The sequence below is a fragment of the Papaver somniferum genome, unplaced genomic scaffold (genome assembly GCF_003573695.1).
Source record: "Papaver somniferum cultivar HN1 unplaced genomic scaffold, ASM357369v1 unplaced-scaffold_137, whole genome shotgun sequence".
NCBI classification, from domain to species: Eukaryota; Viridiplantae; Streptophyta; class Magnoliopsida; order Ranunculales; family Papaveraceae; genus Papaver; species Papaver somniferum.
In genome coordinates, this window is record NW_020622934.1 from 8,696,531 (window position 1) to 8,714,629 (window position 18,099).

The window sequence follows — 18,099 nt, forward strand, 5'->3', positions numbered from 1 at the left end:
ACCACCGTTTTAGACGATGTAGTTTTTCCTTTTGATTACGAAGCCGATAGTGGTTTAGAGGAACGGGTTTATTCCGAAAATGTTGTTTTAGAGTCTAGCGACTTAGAAACAATAGTATTAGATGAAGAAGATATACCCGTAGAGATGAGTAAAGATGCACTACCTTATAATAACTTAGAAGAATCAATTGACAATTTTCAAGAATCTAATGATCCAGAAATTAGGGAGATTGTAACTAGTCTATCTAGAGGCACTGAAAACTCTAAGTTTGGGGGTGATTATCACCTTCCTAGTGCCTTACCTTTAACTCTCAGAAAGTCCCTTCACTTAGGACTTGATATCTCTGCCTCGACAATTTTACAAGATTACCTTCATACTCGTTTTCCCGAACCTAATGATGTCCAGGAAGAAGTTCAGTCGTTAGAAACCCATCCTCTGGTTGGTGTGGTTTGCCCAGGCTATGATCCCCAGATTGACTTTGTTTTCCCACCAAATAGTTTTCTTCCAACTGTGGGAACGTTTATATTCCAAATGTGTCGAATATTAAGTTGTGAGACTAAACCTAAATTCTTTAGGAAATTAGAATCGACATATTTGCTTAAGAATGACCACTACTCTCATTTTGGTCAATTACGTAAGTCAAATCTTATTGACTTAGAGGATCCTCAGTTATTTAGGTTATTATTGTGCGCTTCTAAGATCATGATTGAGTTTTTCCAGACTCTAGGACCTAATGATTCGGATCCCACCTATGAAGAAACGCAACCAATGAAAATTTTCTATGTAGACCCTTTTATAGAACCTGAACCTGAACCACAATTATATATAAATTTCTTAATCAGGAAACTAGGTAAGGGCATGCTATTCTTGTTCATTTTCTTGGTTTACTGCGGTTTCCTTTGGTCAGCTCTATTTGGTTTTGAATACCCACAGTTATTTCGGCTACTGTTATACGGTTCGAGTTGATTAATCCTTTCCTAAGTCTGGCTGAAGACTTTAAACTTAGCACTTCTTGGGAGGTAACCCAATATTCATGCGACACGGTAATATCTATCCTTATCTCTTTTGCTTCATTGGTAACAGTTTCTCCTTGTTCATGTTTTTAATTTTATCTTTAGAACATTGAGGACAATGTTAGGTTTAAGTTTGGGGGTATGGGAGAAACTTTTTAGTTGCATAATAAATAAAATCCAGAGCCTAGAAATTTATGCTTATTTAGGATGGCACTAACCAATCTAAGTGGATGGAAGCATTTTGGTTTTAGGAGTTGAGGAACCAATCTGATTAGATGGCAACATCTAAAGAGTCTATTCATAAAAGCACAGAGCTCAGTTGTTAGGAATAACATGATAGTTTCACCATATCTCGTTGAGTCCTTTTTCACTTCTTTTTTGATGTTGTTTTCTTTTTAAATATGTTTCTAAGTGATTTGGTGGGGCTCACGATTCAAGTTGTTACCAATGTTAGGGTGAATTAGAGTGATTGAGATACCATGAAAACAAAAATTGAAAAAAAAAAAGACATTGAGACCAGACCATTTGACCAAAAGGAATAAATTCAATAAAGTCGACCACTGGTACCCTTGTATATGCCAGTTGTGTTGACCAAGAGTTAGGTTATCGACCACTTGTACCCTTGTATATGCCAGTGTGTTGATATTAGTCAGACTACTATCTCAATCCATTAGGATAGGTTCATTTTGGCGGAGGCCTTCAGACAGATATGGGAAACGCCGTTCACTTAGTAAACATCAAACCATCTATGTTTTTCTCTATATCCATCTTCTTGATCTATCCATGTGATTAGTTTTGACTCCGGATATTGATGTCCATAGTGCGACTATCTGAGTAGAGCTCTGTCACTTTATATGAATTTTAGTATGCTTGAGTGCAAACTCGTGTACATCAATTGGAATTTCGCATCAGGGTACTTCCTCTTGTAGTCAATAAGTATGCCAACCGAGGAGATTCTTTAGTGCCTTCCAAGGTTCGTTGTAGATAGCTAGGATCTGGAGTATTAAGGTTTTGTGGGTATATCTATTGTAAGCCCTCCCGAGACTATAACTCGGCCAATAGGGCCACCTAAGGTTTTAAAGGATTATTGCATACGCTAAATGCAATCGACGATGCCTGCAAAGTGAGTTAGGATTTTATTTTGTAGTTTTGATTTGCTCGGGACTAGCAAATAATAAGTTTAGGGGTATTTGATAGACGCATTTATGTGTCTAATATATCTCAATTGTATAGATTGTTAGTGCTCGATTTTGTACTTATTTGGTTATTTTATGTTTTTGTAGGTGTTTTTGGAAAAATAAGCTTTTGCGGCGAAATCGGCTCGATATGTGGCATTTGAACCTCCGCAAATAACGTATCAGAAGCACCACGGAAGTGTGTTGGAGACACCCCAGAAACACCCCGGAGGAACCCCGAAAAATTACTGTTTATGCCCAAAAATTACTATTTCCACCCCAATTGCTAAAGGGACCCCCGAAATGGATAAGGGGGAGGTCACCTTCTTCCCAAAATTCAAAACAGAAATTTTGGCGGGAAAGAACTTTGCTGACGGAACAGATTTGGAACTCGATTATTGGACGTTCTTTGGAGAGATTCAACCGCCAAACTAAGTTGGGATGGACTCGAATGGAGTAAACAGGGTTTGTACATGTGTTTTGATCGATTAAATTGGGCTGGATAATCCGGAATATCGACTAACAGGGAAGAAAAATACTCGGTTCAAACAGAGAAAGAAAGTCGGGTTCTGTTTGGTTTGTTGCCAGAAATATAGCGTGACTATAATGCAGATATATCTTCCCACAGATTCTAATATATCTTATAAAGGCTTTGGAAAGTATACGGCTCAAAAGGAAGACGCGTAAAGAGATTTTGGCAGAGAAAAAAACCCGTAACTTGCTGTGGAGATAAACGAAAATATTGGGGAAGATTTAGTCGACCTATTTTGTATAAAAAGGTTGTTACGAGTCCAAGATAAGTTATCAAGAGTTTGGGGGAAGGTTTGGGACGCAGAGGAGCGAAGAAGAAGGATTAACAGCAATTCCCACCTGATGTTGCTGCTGCTGCCATTAGAGGACCTTGAAGAACACGAAGAACAGATTGCACAGAGCAGTCTTATTTTCCGCAGCGTCAACAGCAGCAGCGGAGTGTCGTTGTTTTACTGCAATTCCCTGGTATCGTTTCTTTCTGGACGTATTTTGTAGGTCACAGAACCACTGTTTTATAAATTTTGACTCTTTTGATCACACTTTGATCTTTGAATTAATATTTTGAGTGTATGATTAATATGAATAGCTAAACCCCAATACTGGGATGATGGAAGAAACCATTCTTTATGCATGAGTAATTTTTATTTAATTCTTTTATGACTATTTGCACTATTATGAATGGAATTATGATTTTTATTGATTATTTGTGATTTTGTCTGATGATGTATGCTTAATCCATGAGATTCTTGATGCATCATGCTTATGATTTACATCTAATACTTTACAAAATCTATTTTTCGCAAAGAAAAGAGTCGATATTTGTTATCATTATAAGCTATAGTTGTCTAGAATTAATAGTTGATTCGCATGAGTATAAGAATTGGTGGAATCCTGAGTCCTAGTATCTCTTGATCTTGTGACAAATTTTGTATATATTTTTGTTTTAAAAATCTTTTCAAGTCCGAGCAACGAATCCTTATTTACCGCAATCGAAATATTACAACAAGAAGGTGTCCTAAGGTAGATAAATTATTTAGTTACCCTTGGTTATTTTTTTTTATTTGGTATTAATTTTTAATTTCTTTCTTTTTTTATTTAATTTTTTAAAATAAAAATAAATATTAAAGGCCAGTTTATTCTAGGGGGGAGATAAATCAACAACTGTGGTTTTAAGATTTGTCGAATCGGGGATAAAAGTCTCCCCATGCTCTTATTCCGCTCCAGCTGACTCATCTATCGTGGTCATGTTGTCGATCCTCCAAATAGGCAGAGAATAGTATTTTTTTTTGCATCGAATGGATGATACAAAACAATGTGACATGATTTTCCAGTAATTTTTCAACACCCATTAGATGACAATGTTTAAAATATATACCCATTACCTTTTCGAAGAAATTGTATATATGCGAACTTCTACCATTAAATCTTCAATAAAGTATTGTGCCCAGAAGTTCATCTTAACAAAGGCTTTGGTAACTTCAAACGTCTTGGACATTTTGTCACTTCTATATGTTCCTACCTTCACTTGGAATACAATCTGTCGACACATTACCTCATAAAGAACCTTGAACACATATTATACTCCCTGATCCTATTTCAAATTAATAGGTTGTCAATAAATCCTTTACCAAAAGTTGACATCTTCTACGTTGAATATTTATAAAAAAATTTATGGTATTGTGGATCGTTGCTTTCTAAGATTGTAGTTTTCAAAATTGGCCTCTTCAAGTCCCACGGCTTTCTAAGTTCATATATCCCATTTGTTTTTAACATTTTAGTTAGCCATATTATGTTTTTTACAACTTTAAACTTGATGTCATCTTCCACTGTGAACTTTATGTGATTTCATAATCGAAATAGTTATACCTCTTTCATTCGTATCAAGTAATCCGTTGTATATCCCAACAATTCTTCTACAACAATTCATTTCTTTTGTCGTTTCCATACTATCAGTAGCCATTATTGTCAAACACAATCTGTCTAATTTTTGTTGATGCTATGTATTTGTAATGTTTATTTTTATTAAATAAATAGATTGTGGAAAAACTAGAAAAAAAAGAACATAAGTATTACATCGGGTCTAAGTTACTATATCCAAAATACTCCGGACACTGCTTCTGGTGCCTTGTCTCCTTAATTTCGTCGTTGCATTCTAGACAATACATGCAACACCAATCATTTGCGAAATGAGCTATTTGCGCAGTGTGGTCAATGTATCCCTTATCTGTAATAATAATAACAACACGTCAAATTTTTTCAAGGCGTCCAGTTGTAAATGTTATGAATCTAATAGATTTGAATTGTACCTCAATCTTAGATATCACCTTCTTCTCACATAACATAGCAATTGAGGAAGGAAAAATCTTGACCACTCTTTACATGGGCAGAGTTATCCAAACTATGTTTTGCAATTGTCTTACGTGGAAATTATTATTAATCCATATTTTAGTCGTCTCATATCGAAGCCGATCCAATTAGTCCTATAGAAAGTTAATCTTAAAATTTTGACCTTATTTCTTGACCAAACTATTGAAGTATTCTCAGTCGTGTTCTGCTTTCTGTGATCTACCCATCTGTATCTACCCATCTGTATCTACTATACCTTCTAACCCAGTGAATGAAACCTATACATATTGATCCGTAATTTGATATTGTTGATTTGTAACCAAGAGGTCGCATGATTTGAGAATGTAAAATATAAAAAATATTCTGTAAACCTCGGAGGCAAAATTCAGATTTATGATTTAGAGTTTTTTATGATGATTTTGATGAACAAATATAATTTTCAAACAAATATTTTAGAATGCAAATACAGTTTCCCGGTCAATAACGTTTTATATCGGGAATTGAGTGAAAGTTATTGTCTTTGTAGGTAGTTGTCGTGAAACAACTCGACATTGATGATGTAATAGTACTTGAGAGAGTGATAATGTTCTCTTACGGGGGTACACCAATTTCCTTTATATAATACGGATACCGTTTCGGTGATCCAACAGTCATGATCATATTGTCTTATACGTTTCAGTATCATCCTCGAAATATTTGGTTTTTGTCCTTATCAATCGTGCTAAAAACAACCAATTACATCTTTCACAATACAATGTTGCATGTTTTGTGAAGTTTTTTTTTTACTCGGTCAATAAAACTCACTAAAAAGAAAAAAACTATTATTATCCACTACTATTACCAACACCCACCACCATAAAAACCATCCACCGCCACTATTTCTTCCACCAATAGTAATGTTACCGCCTCCACCATTCACAAACACCCGCCACCGTTTATACTAAACCTACTTCCACTACCACCATTAGAATTAATATAGTTTTTAGTAAAATTATTTATTAATAAAATTATATATTTATGTTAGATTATTAAAGAGACATTTATAATAGAAATTTAATAAATCATTATGAACAATCAATGAGACACTAATTAATAAAACATTTAAAAATGGTTAAGTTGAACAAACCTCAGCGGTAAATTTATCTTTGCCAAGGACAAATCCTGACCACTCTTTACATAGACAAATCGATAATAAATAATTTCATATGTTCTGATCTTGATTCGTGTCGTTCGTTTGGTTATTACGTAACATGGCAATTGATTGCACCAACTTTTTAAAATGGACATGTGTTTTATTGAGTTTATTTTAACATTAGAATGATCAACCACGTTTTATACTTTATAATATAACATTACATATTTTGTGGCGTTACGAAATTAACATAATATGTTTTTGTTCACCAATACCCGCCACCACCATATAATCATATGAATCCTTTTTTTTATCCACCAGCACCTAGTGGCAGAACCAAGGGTTGACTAACCTGTCTCTAACCCCTTAAATTTTTAATAACTAAATAAATTTTTAAAACTTTGTCCATATATATTTATGGTTTAGTCCATCAAAGTTTACATGTTTCTTTTAAAAAAAAAGTAAGCCTCCTCAATGTCAATTTTTGACTCCACCACTGCCACCATCACTGCCGCCCACCCCATGTAGGTTGTTGGACGCAATTCTAATTTTCAATCACAAATGCCATGTATGAGGTTTATGGTTAAATGTCGTCAATTGATTAGTTTCATTATTTTTTTTTTCCGTGTATATATTCTTTTTTGTATTGCAATCAATTTTATTTTAACATTAAAAAATCGTGATTTATACGATATAGCACCAAAGATAACAGGGGTACCATTTGGGTGATCCAACTATGATCATGAAAATATTTTCTTGTATGATATCATCCCTGAAATATATGGTACCTTCAGTTATCAAAAGTATTAAAAACAACCAACCACATCTTCCACACTATCGATGTTGTAACGACAACATAAAATTAATATTGTCCATCACTACTCACCAACACTCACCGTCACTACTTCTTCCACCACAAACCAGGGGGGAAGCCAGGATTTTGAGGAAAGAGGGAGACAAAATTCTTGGCAAGTTGGATACATGTGAAAAATGGACTTTGTATCCCATTTTACGATAAAAGAACAAAAATAAATATAATTTTGCTTGGCTCCGCCCTTAACCACCACTAATCTTTCGGCCTCCACCTCTTCTACTACTCATTGTCGCCAAAAATATCCATTGATATTATTTATCAAAATTACTGATTAATAGAAATAAATATTATAATTAATTAATAAAATATTTATAATTAAAAAATGATTAGTCATTTATTTATGAGCAATTAGTGAAACACTAATTAAAGAACACTTTATAATGAATAGATTATTTATTATGTGCAATTAGTGAAACACTAATTAATAAAGCAAATATGATATTTAAGTTGAACAAACCACCACCGTTGATTTATTTTTTCTATTAATTCCAACCAAGGTGGAACATGGTTAGAGGCCATTCTTATGACACAATTGGTCATGAGTTCGAACCTCCCCGTTATAATTTTTGAAAATCCATATCTTGACTTGAGTATTCATTTTTCATTCATAATATTGGAATTAATGCCACGCGTGCGAGTTGTAGGGGGTGGTCAGGAGAACCACAACCCTTGATTTATCTTTGTCTGGACAAATCCTGACCACCACTAACAAAGGCAAACTTAGCCTAGCTTTGTTTTGTACTAATGATTTGAGGGTAAGGACATGTTTATAACCAACACCTCAAAAACATTTAAACTTGGATCACTGGATCGATTTTTCGCCAGTTATGATATGTATGAACCGATGGATATATTTTAAATACCTATTCTTTCCCGTGCCGTTACGGCACGGGTTAAGCCCTAGTCGATGCTTATATGAAAGGGTTTTTTTTATTTCACCCAGCGGCCAGGATATATTGTTTTTTCCAACTAGCGGCCACGATCTTCCTTCACCTCCCAGTGTAGTTTTCGAGATTTGATCCAACGCTTATCCACCGTCATGTGCCACGAGGTGTCATAAATACAACACTTTCCACGCACATTTTATTTCCTTTTTTTCCTCCCCACTCTTCCGATCTGTAACGGGTGAAGAACCCTAGCTGAGCTCTTCAATTTCTCTGCATTGAAGGCGATTTTAGGGGCGGGGGCTTCTCATATTCATGTCACCGACTTTGTTACTAATTCATACTCCTAAGTTTTGCAATTAAACCCTTCAAAAAAAAAATGCAGCTTCCAATTGTTTTTTCCCAACAAATGGTCTGATCCAGTTCGAATGGAGCATCAATTCAGTCTTCAACATGTAAGTTCCTCCTCTTTGCATATTCCATCTTTCCCTCAAATTTGTGAATGTCTTCTGAGTATTCAATTTTTAGAATTTCTGCTTTGCATAATTCGATTTTTCGCTGCTGAGTTGTAAACTTAATGTTGATGTATTTTTTTTCAATAATTGAACCCTTTGTTTTTTTTTATTGTTTAATCTGATAGTGTGCTTCATAGATAACGATCCAGTAATCCTTGAATTTTTCTGGCTTAATCTGATAATGTTTGATTAATTTCGTTTGATGGAAAGTTTGCCCCTATTAATTTCACCTTTTTCTGTGTTCCTTGTTTGTTGATTTGGTTAAACAAATACCGGACATTAACTATGCAACAGAAATGATATTCTGGAAATGGTAAAGCTGTTTTTTGCACATCTCATGTTGATTTTTTTAGTGTTACTTTGGTTAGTAATTAGGTTTGTTTCTAATGAAGGTGGTGTGGTCAGGATTCCTAATCGAATTAGATATATATGGTATTCCAGTTTGATTCTTATGATTTCTGCCGAAATCTAACTTCTCAGTTTGGTATATTTTTGAATATGTTTACTTAATGTTACTTTTGTATTGTTATTGTGTAAGTACTGAATGTGTTTTTCTATTCGCATAGATTCGTAAATCCACATCAAAATGGCATCGCAGGTAAAACGCAACCCACCAAAGGTAGGCTTCTCAGCCACACAGGTCGAATTTGCAATCATTCCACTTAGTTATCCACTCCATCTTGATAGTAATAGCCTGATGTCAAATAGGTGAAAATTTATGTGAAAGAACAACTGGAGTTCAATTTACTAAAGCTCTATAAACTGTACCAAGCACAATTCCGAAATTACCATGTTTCGCTCTTTACCAAATCCCCATGCGCATCCAATCAACCTCGCCAGAGCAAAGGAGTCTATAACATGTAGATATCATCCGACACATTGAACATTGACATTTTAAAGCTTAGACGTTCTGATGCATATGGGCTGATTAGTTTCTTACTGATTAAAAATATCTAATTGCTGAAGAGATGTTGGAATTGCAATACATGATTATTGTCGTTGTTTTCATATTTGGTCTATTATTTGCGATATTTTGGTTATCTTCATCCAACAATTTTCTTTAATTGAAGTTCTAATTCCAGGATTTCCGGATTGCGTGATAGTTAGTTATACTCTTACCTTCATTCCATCTGCACTAATTCGGGCCGCGACATTGGCGCCAGAGGTAGTTCTGCCCCTTACCATCTACACCACCATGTATATTTCATTCACTTGCTAACTTTGGAAGTATTATCCACTGACGTACTTGGTGGGAAAGGAATATGGAAGTATTACCCAATGACGTGCTTGGTAGGAAGGGAATAATTAAGTCGCAATTTATTGTTGTGTGTCTAATCTTTATAGTTCTGCATCTAATCTTTGTACCTTTATCAGTTTTTTTTTTTTGTAGCTGTGATTTGTTTTCTTTTCCGTGGTATTTTAAGGTTCCTACTTCTAAATGCTCATTATTATTGTTTTCAAAGTACTAAGTCTCATTATCGTAATATTACGTGACACCGTCTCTTTTCCTGTTCCCATTCAAGTAATGTGGTATGCAGTTCTATTCGTATTGTTCTTCCTTTCTCATATATTAGTTCGTTAGAGACTTAGAGTGGTATATGTTGTCTGGGACATTCCTACGCTTCTCCTACAATACAGTTACATTTAAGCCAAGCATATTGCACTTTATGTAGACCCAGAAATTCCCTTCCTTTGAAGTCATTTCGAGTTCGCAAAGCTTATTTCACTAACGAGGTTTGAATTCTATTCTAGAATTTGGTTGATTAATGTATGGTATTGTTTTTATGGAAATTGCTTTGAGACGTTTGAAACACAATATGTGCAACCAACTGATGGTTTAACATGTTATCAAAGAAGAATCGGCGAATGGTGGATGTGCGTAAATTTTGAGTACCCATCAATGTGCTGGGAATTTTTTTAAGAAGCCTGGGCACCCAGTATCCAGTGTTGACAATGTTCATAAAAAGAAATACGGAAAGACCATAAGTTTCTATGTCTGCAGAGCAAGACCGATAAATGGCTAAAGTTTGATTATTTGGCATTTTTGATAATTTAAAGGTAGCAACGTAGACGTATGGCCTATCCACCCAAGGTAGTATTTTATTTTATTTTTAACTTTGTTTGGTGATACCTGATAAAATTAATTTGATTCTGTCTTCACCTATATTTTTAATCTCTTTGTATTGGACGTGGTGCTCATCCTATTTTTGAACTCTTTGTACCTGATCAAATAATTAGGCTGATGAAGTATATATGTAGGAGTGCCAGTTATGTTAGCCATGTCACCATCGAAATAATGGCAAGGTGAAGCAAAATAAAAAGAAGATAAAAGCCCAAAAGAGTGCTGAGCATGAAAATGATGAAGAAGAAAAGAACTGAAAAAAATGTGGCAACCAAGACAAGGAGAAAGCAAATAAGTAAGTGACACTGAGTAAATGGTTTATAGCTTGTTTATTACTAGGCAATTTTGTTTGAGGTGTCCTAGAGTTTTTTTTTTTGTATTATGCCAATTGTGCCTTTGTTTCTTCTTCCTCTTATTGTATCCAAGATAAGAAAATTGATCTAATTCAACTGCTTTCTTGATTTCTTCTAGGTAACCTTGCTGATATTGTGCTCGGATTGGATTCCCTTGAACAGTTGAACCATATTTGGTTAGTTATGGATCCACCTCCAGCCTTTCAGGTTGCTGATCTAGCTGAAGCTTCGAAGAACTTTAGGACAATTGCCTGTAATATTCAAGAAACCTTATGAGAATCAAGCGAGCAATCAATACAACTCAGTTTTTTTAAGCTGATTTTAGCTACAGAAAATGGGTATGTCCTCCTATGAAAAATATAAACTTCTTAAAAATAGGGATATCTTCAAGTATATACTTGAGATTTAGGATCGACACAATATCAGATTTCATGACTTGGATATTTAGGACTGTTGATATGCTTTTTGCAGGGATTTGCCCTTGAAAGATCAAGAATATAAGGCTCATGATGCGACTTCTGCTTCTACTGTGAATAATATCTCAAACATACATTGTAGCTTTCAAATTTTCTTTAGTTCACTTAATTTAGTTCATGTAAAGGGGATATGCAAACGATGCAATATATCTGTTTTCTTATATATTTCGTGCGAAGGCCTCGGCAAGAAGTTTTGTTGACATATCAACTATTGTCGTTCAGTATATTGACAAGCGTATCTTTTCAAGGTAAATTTGGTGAGAATGCGGAAACCGTAGGTGCACGTTTGGTCGCATTTCATGTTAAGTTATTATATTCCATCTTGCACAAAGTTTAATATTAATAGTATACAAAGGAAAGTGTTTCGGTAACTGTGCTGATGCTAGGAAAATATTTCTTGAGACGAATATAGGTTCTGTTACACACCAATCCTCCAAGTTTAATATAAAGTTTTCACATTGTGGCTATGAACAATATTTATGAACTGTTAATTGCTTTCTTGGATCTTCATTCATATGTAATAAGAAATTATTTTCTTTTTCGTTAATTTATCACAATGAAGTTGCACCTTTGGTTGCACTATGGTTCGGGTTGAAAACGGAATTAGAGATGGTAAGAAGTTAACTCGCAACAGAATTGAGTTTACTTTCACAGTTTTTGGAATTTACAATTTTCCAAAGCGGAATAATCTTCATTTAGGTGTTTCAAACTCATTACTCATCACACTTCAAAACTATATTAGTCTTTGGAAAAATCACACTTTAATTTCAATTTACAATCCTAAAGATTAGTCTTTTTTTCTTATCTAGGGCATTATGGATATGCTTTTAATTTCAATTACCGAAGAGAACTGCTCAGGACGTTCGAGTCTGATGCCCAAATCGGCGAACTATGAAATATTACAATATTTTGGCCACAACTCACAGCCGGTTCACCCTGCGAAATAGCCCGTGCCGTCTCGGCATGGGTCATTCCCTGGTGAATTTACACCTTGTGTGAGTGACTTCCTAGAATAAAGCATCCCCATCTACGTTAGTCGAAGTTGTTGCTTAACAAAAGAAATGATGCCATGGTTGTTATAGTTGTTGCTTCACAAAATGAATGATATCATAATATCCATTATTGTTATCATGCATTACAATTCACAAGTTCTTTACGTGCATCTCACTCGAAACAAACTCTCTCTTTTTCAAGAAAAAAAAGAAAAGAGTTTTTAGCATAACAAGAACAAAGAATAATATCCCACAAACACACGTGACAAACACATGATATCACTATCACAGATTAAATCCAACGGTCACAAACACGTTTGCGGTTTATGATCTTTATATAGGGTATGTTTGGTATGCAGAGAGATCCGTATGTATTGGGTCTTCAACTCTTCATGTAACTTTCAAAGACTTTCTCATTTCCCCCTCTTTATAAATCAAGCTCCAGAAATCTCAGGAACAAATGCATGTCTTCGAACAACATTAAACAGGTAATCTCCATGTCTTCAAACCCATTTCTTTTGACTTAATTTTGAGAAACTCTTCATCTGAGTTTTCAGAATATGGTTTGTATTTTCTTTTGGGCATTAAATTGAACAGTTAAAGGGCTTTGATGTAAAATGTTTTAATGGGTACTGAATTTATGTGTTTCGTGTTCGAATTGGATTTTTTGGTATGTTGGAGCTGTATTGTTGAAAAAGTTTACTTACATTTATTGTTTTACATCATCAAGTTGGGATTTTTGGAGGTTAATTGGTTTCTTTGAATTTCGGTTATTTTGGAAATTGGGTATATGTAAGTCTGAATGTCGTTTAAATCTGGTGTCTTTGAACTTGGGGAGTCAATTTCACAACAATTTTGATTGATGAGTCGGAAAAGGTTACCATTTTATTGAAAGCATATAAAATGGATAAAATAATGATTCTTCATTTGGCTTCTGCGAGTAATGTAAATTCACCATATTATCTGAGAATTTGATCTGTCAGCGTGGAGAGAAACCGTAATCTATGATTTGGCTAGTCTTTGCAGTGCGCTATTTGTGCCTATGAATTGTGAAAGAAAGAATGAAGAAGTTGTAATTCAGACAGCTTGTAAAAACTTTTCTAGTCATGGTCGAATCAACAGTGGCACAACTTAAGGTTGTTATATGCTGGCACTGTTACAAAAAACAAAATGCAGATATAATGATTTTATCACAATAATATCAATTTAGAGATTAGTGGTTTGGACGCTTATAAGGTCCTCGGGCGTTGAGTCCACTCACGAGCGGACACCGGAAATATTGATGTTCTTTTCTCTAGTCTAGGAACAATATTCTTACTTTGTCTGGTTTTCCTTCATCTTCTTTGTGTTAAGTTGACTTCCACTTCCACACTTCTAACTTCTAAGTAGGTTTGCTCATTTGGTGCAGAACTTGTTTTGATTAGAAAGTAAATTGGTCAAGTTATTTGGAAGCTCAAATGAGGGCAGTTTCTTCGTGCTTTTCTGCGCTGCAAGGACCCAAAGGCAGATCCCTATGTATACTGAAAGAAAATGTGTTTGTTCAACCGATGTTTGTAGCCAGTATTTGGTCACGAAATTTCCATACGTTCCATGCACTAAGAAATAGTGTAGGAAAGAGATTTGGGTTGAAGTTGGTGGTGTCTGATGCCTATAGAGCTTCTCGAGATGATCCCAGTACTGGCAGGTTGAAGCAGCGGACAGTGACAACAAAAACAGAAAGAACGAGTAACATAACACGTAGCAGTAAATCATGCGTCACCAGGCCCAGTGAACTTGGGGAAGAAACGGTTACAATGGGCACTAAGTTAAACTTATACAATTCAGAGGTGATAGAAACTAAAGATATTAAACATTATGATGTTCAACCAAAGGTTGAAGGGAGCAAAAAAAGTGAGAGGCTTGTGACAATTTTTGTTTTTGATACTGAAACTACAGGCCTCCATCGTGAGAATGAAAGAATTATTGAGTTCGCACTTCGAGATCTTAGTGGAGGCAAGGACAGTACACTACAAACCCTAGTCAATCCTGAACGGGACATCCTAAATGACCACATTCATGGCATTACAACTAGCATGGTGAACAGGCCAGATGTCCCAAGGTATGTCATTTGTTATGTCCTTGTGGCATTATATCGTAATTGTGGTTTCTCTTATTTTTCCCTGCCAAATAAAGCCTCCCGTGTTTGTTTGTGTTCTCAAACTTCTAAAAAGCAGTCTCTTCTGCTTCAATCTTATTACTGATGCACACTTGCTATTTGCAGGTTTTCTGATCTGATTCCAATCTTACAGCATTATGTGAAAACTCGCCAAATCCCTGGCACACCTATTCTGTGGGTTGGTCATAATGCCCGCGTTTTTGACGTGCCTTTTCTGATCAGTGAGTTTAGTCGATGCTCCATGGAGATTCCTTCCGATTGGCTGTTTCTAGATACACTTTCTCTTGCTAGGGATCTGATGAAACTAGAGGGTTTGTCCCTTTGATCTCCTCGAATTATGTGATCTTTCAATGTTCCCAATTCCTTTCTTGTTTTCTTTCAAGTCTCAAAATTCGCTGGCTAATTACTGCAAGTATAAACTTGTTTAACAGGATCGAAGCTTACAGGTAAATCTGTACAAGCACTTCGTGAATACTATGGAATTCCATGGGTTGGTAAAGCTCATACTGCAATGGCAGATGTGAATATGTTGTCACAAATACTACGGCATATGACTATTGACTTGCAGCTTCCAGCTTCTGCACTTTTAGAAAGATCTTTCACGGCCTCCGACATAATCAATTCGAAAAAAAAGAAAACCACCACAAGCTAGTTTCTTCTTTTCTTTTGTTTACTTACACTTGTATCAGCAATTCATTGTAATATTTATTCAATTTCAACAAAACAACTGTGTATTCTATAGCTTTCAGCCAGCAAAGAAAACAATATTTCATATGGGGAATCAGATTTTACATCCATGTTAGAACTTAGAAACTGTTTCATTTCCCACCAAACTAATAGTTTTTCCGTGTTCTAACTTAATCAATTTCCATGTTCTAAGACAATGAATACATAATTTCCTGCCGTTTTATTGACGATGGTGATTGCATTGATAATATGGTGTCAAAAGAATGGGGGTGTCCATGGATATAGAGATGGATTCGCATCCTTGTCCAGTACAAATAGGGCGTGTCAGCGAGGACACGATTACTTGTGTTAGTGTTTGCAAATTTTCATTCTCAATCGTGAGGTCGTTGACATGGACAGTTTTCATATCGTATTGGGTAAACCTTGGTTGTTTGATGTTCGCTCAACTCATAGGGTGTGGAGACATTTGTGAGTTTATGCTTGAAAATACCAAGGTTATGCTAGTTATGGATAATCGACCGTCCGGTGAATCGAACGAGGTGGTGGCTTTAGAAAACGCACTTGTTACAATAGGTGAGGGTAAGTTTTAAGACAATCTTGGTGAAGATGAGCGCGACGTAAGAAGTGATGTTCAAGCAGCTAATCAAGTGACTAAAGTCGTCGATGTTCATAATAGTCTTTCCCAACTGAATTTCACAGATGCGGTGGTAGTTCCCAGTCTTATGGATATAAAAGGGACAATGCTTGGAAAGTTTCCTGGGAGTTTTTACATTGTTACCGTGGTGACGAGTTTTTACATTCATATAATGAAAACTGTGAAGCGGTGTCTATTTGCGGACTGGCTAGTAATTCCGATGCACAATTCAGTGTCAACTTATGTCATGAGTGGCAGTTCTAAACTTCTCCGGTCGATTTGTCATTTTCATCAGTATAAAGTCGAAACGAGTTTTATCATAGTAGGGTCAAGCTGGTATATGTAAGAATATTTCTCCACATAGAAATATCCTTTTGGGCCATAAATACTACTAAATATATTGGGGAAAATTTGTTGATTGGTCCAAAGTCCATATAGTTATTTATAGTAAGGTCCAACCAGAATTTTTTTTTATCCGGAGGTTCAAAATTAATTAAAAAATAGAAATGACCATAATACCTCCTACTACCAAATGTGTGTGTCTACACTGCTTATAAATTTGATTACATATCTGGCACACTGCTCACAAATTCGAGTACATATATGCTAACAAATTTGAGTACATATATGCCGCACTGCTTACAAATCTGAGTACATATCTGTCGCACTGCTTACAAATTCGAGTATATATCCGCTGCTTACAATTCGAGTACATATATGCTGCACCGCTTCCAGGTAAAGTACATATCTGTTAGAATCAATTATAAATAAATTAGCACATATTTCAGTATTGCGCATACGTACTCATGGATCAAACAAAAAAAAGTGACAAAACTCTGAATAAAACAGAATCAAAAGAAGTTTCTATCAGTACGCCTTATACGTACTGCGTATTCATGAAATAAAAATCAACTGCCTGTAAAAAAGAATTGATGAATCCTCCAAATGTCAGAGTTCAGTGCCGTACCTCAAGCCAAACTGATGTAGTTTCACTTCCTGTGAACAGGTATTGACCTAGAAAGATGGTGTCTCCTTTCTTTACTGCCTGCACATAATCATATAGCTTAGGATAACATAGTCACACAGGTATCGCAAAGACAACAATTGGAAGGTTCAAGGGAACATCTACACTGTCATCCTTCTTCCTAATCATTGTTTTCCAATTTTATGATATACATCAACAGAACGCAAACATATTCGAATTATGTGACAACAATTCCCAAGCCCAAACTGAAATTACACTATGATTTAACCAAAATTTCAGCACACCTTTGCTAATCCATCATAATTGATTGGCAATACATCTGAAGTTGCTTCTTTATCTTGATCCGGAGTCAAAACAACCGATGATTCAGCCTTCAGTGCAATCGATTTTTCACTTTTATTAAGAACTTGGAATTCAGGGCCTATTGTATCTAGCATAACCTGAAACAAGTGAACAACAAGATATGCACATTTATTATCAATTTTCACTCTATAATCCATAATAGCAATTCCAAAAAAACGATTCAAAAACTGCAACAACAACGAAGATCATGATAATTCCTTAAACAATCCAATTCAAATCAACAAAACTTACAACACAGAGCTTCTTAGTACTCTTAACAAGTATGATTAGTATGATTTTGAGAAAATAAAGAAAGAAAATAACTAGAAAATCAAATTGAGAGTTCAAATAAGCTAAAACCATCAAAATATAACCAAAAAATCGAATAATTACGATCAAGATTCATAAAAACAGTACGTCATATACGTACTGATGTTTAATACACAAGCAAAAACTGAAACCAAACATATAGAAGCATAGTAAACACAGAAAAATAAGTACGTCATATACGTACTGATGGTTAATACATAAAACTAAACTGAAACCAAACCAAAAGCCAACAAAATGAAACTAAAATTCTAGATCTACAAACGAAACAAACGTAAAACATGATTTTATAACTAGATCTGGACTATTTTCATCAAAAACCTTCAGTACATCATATATGTACTGATGATTAATACACAAAAGCAAACTAAAAACAAACCAAAGACCAACAAAACCGAGTTAAAACATCAGATCTAATAATGAAATGAACATAAAACATCACTATTTATCTAGATCTAAAGTATTTTTACCAAAATTGAAGTAAAAAATTAACGAATCAAGCATGAAGATCATAAACACAAAAAAAAACTGAATTTAATTCCTCTTTTCGGAACCT

The 18,099-nt window shown here is 35.0% G+C and overlaps 2 protein-coding genes and 1 long non-coding RNA gene across 7 annotated transcripts; 2 read left to right on the forward strand and 1 right to left on the reverse strand.

The window, feature by feature from the left end:
- Positions 1–8,178: 8,178 nt before the first annotated feature.
- Positions 8,179–11,693, forward strand: LOC113335023. Of its 4 annotated transcripts, none has more exons than XR_003353131.1 (6): positions 8,179–8,410; positions 9,037–9,089; positions 9,553–10,562; positions 10,709–10,887; positions 11,064–11,283; positions 11,417–11,693. It is a non-coding gene; the product is annotated as an uncharacterized LOC113335023 (long non-coding RNA). The 4 variants fall into 4 exon arrangements; XR_003353133.1 differs by having other exon boundaries at positions 10,730–10,887; XR_003353134.1 differs by having other exon boundaries at positions 10,739–10,887.
- A 1,093-nt stretch (positions 11,694–12,786) lies between these two features.
- LOC113334401 (exonuclease DPD1, chloroplastic/mitochondrial-like) lies at positions 12,787–15,342 on the forward strand. 2 transcript variants are annotated; one of them, XM_026580659.1, is made up of 4 exons: positions 12,787–12,901; positions 13,822–14,511; positions 14,674–14,879; positions 15,000–15,342. In XM_026580659.1, the coding sequence occupies exons 2-4, from the start codon at positions 13,871–13,873 to the stop codon at positions 15,218–15,220; spliced, it is 1,068 nt and encodes a 355-aa protein (XP_026436444.1). In that variant the 5' UTR covers positions 12,787–12,901; positions 13,822–13,870; the 3' UTR covers positions 15,221–15,342. The 2 variants fall into 2 exon arrangements, with proteins under 2 accessions (XP_026436444.1, XP_026436445.1); XM_026580660.1 differs by having other exon boundaries at positions 12,794–12,901; positions 13,803–14,511.
- Positions 15,343–16,454: 1,112 nt separating this feature from the next.
- On the reverse strand, positions 16,455–17,374 carry LOC113334562 (pyruvate kinase 2, cytosolic-like). The gene is made up of 3 exons (XM_026580789.1): positions 17,159–17,374; positions 16,857–16,934; positions 16,455–16,637 (listed from the first exon to the last, which is right to left on the reverse strand). The coding sequence occupies exons 1-3, from the start codon at positions 17,372–17,374 to the stop codon at positions 16,473–16,475; spliced, it is 459 nt and encodes a 152-aa protein (XP_026436574.1). The 3' UTR covers positions 16,455–16,472.
- Between the last annotated feature and the right edge of the window lie 725 nt (positions 17,375–18,099).

Coding starts and splice junctions, on each gene's coding strand:
- LOC113334401 (XM_026580659.1), top strand. CDS start 13,871: ATGAGGGCAGTTTCTTCGTGCTTTTCTGCGCTGCAAGGACCCAAAGGC. Junction 14,512..14,673: donor AACAGGCCAGATGTCCCAAG/GTATGTCATTTG, acceptor TGCTATTTGCAG/GTTTTCTGATCTGATTCCAA. Junction 14,880..14,999: donor GGATCTGATGAAACTAGAGG/GTTTGTCCCTTT, acceptor CTTGTTTAACAG/GATCGAAGCTTACAGGTAAA.
- LOC113334562 (XM_026580789.1), bottom strand. CDS start 17,374: ATGGATTATAGAGTGAAAATTGATAATAAATGTGCATATCTTGTTGTT. Junction 16,935..17,158: donor ATTATGATGGATTAGCAAAG/GTGTGCTGAAAT, acceptor GATTATGTGCAG/GCAGTAAAGAAAGGAGACAC. Junction 16,638..16,856: donor CTACATCAGTTTGGCTTGAG/GTACGGCACTGA, acceptor TGATTCTAACAG/ATATGTACTTTACCTGGAAG.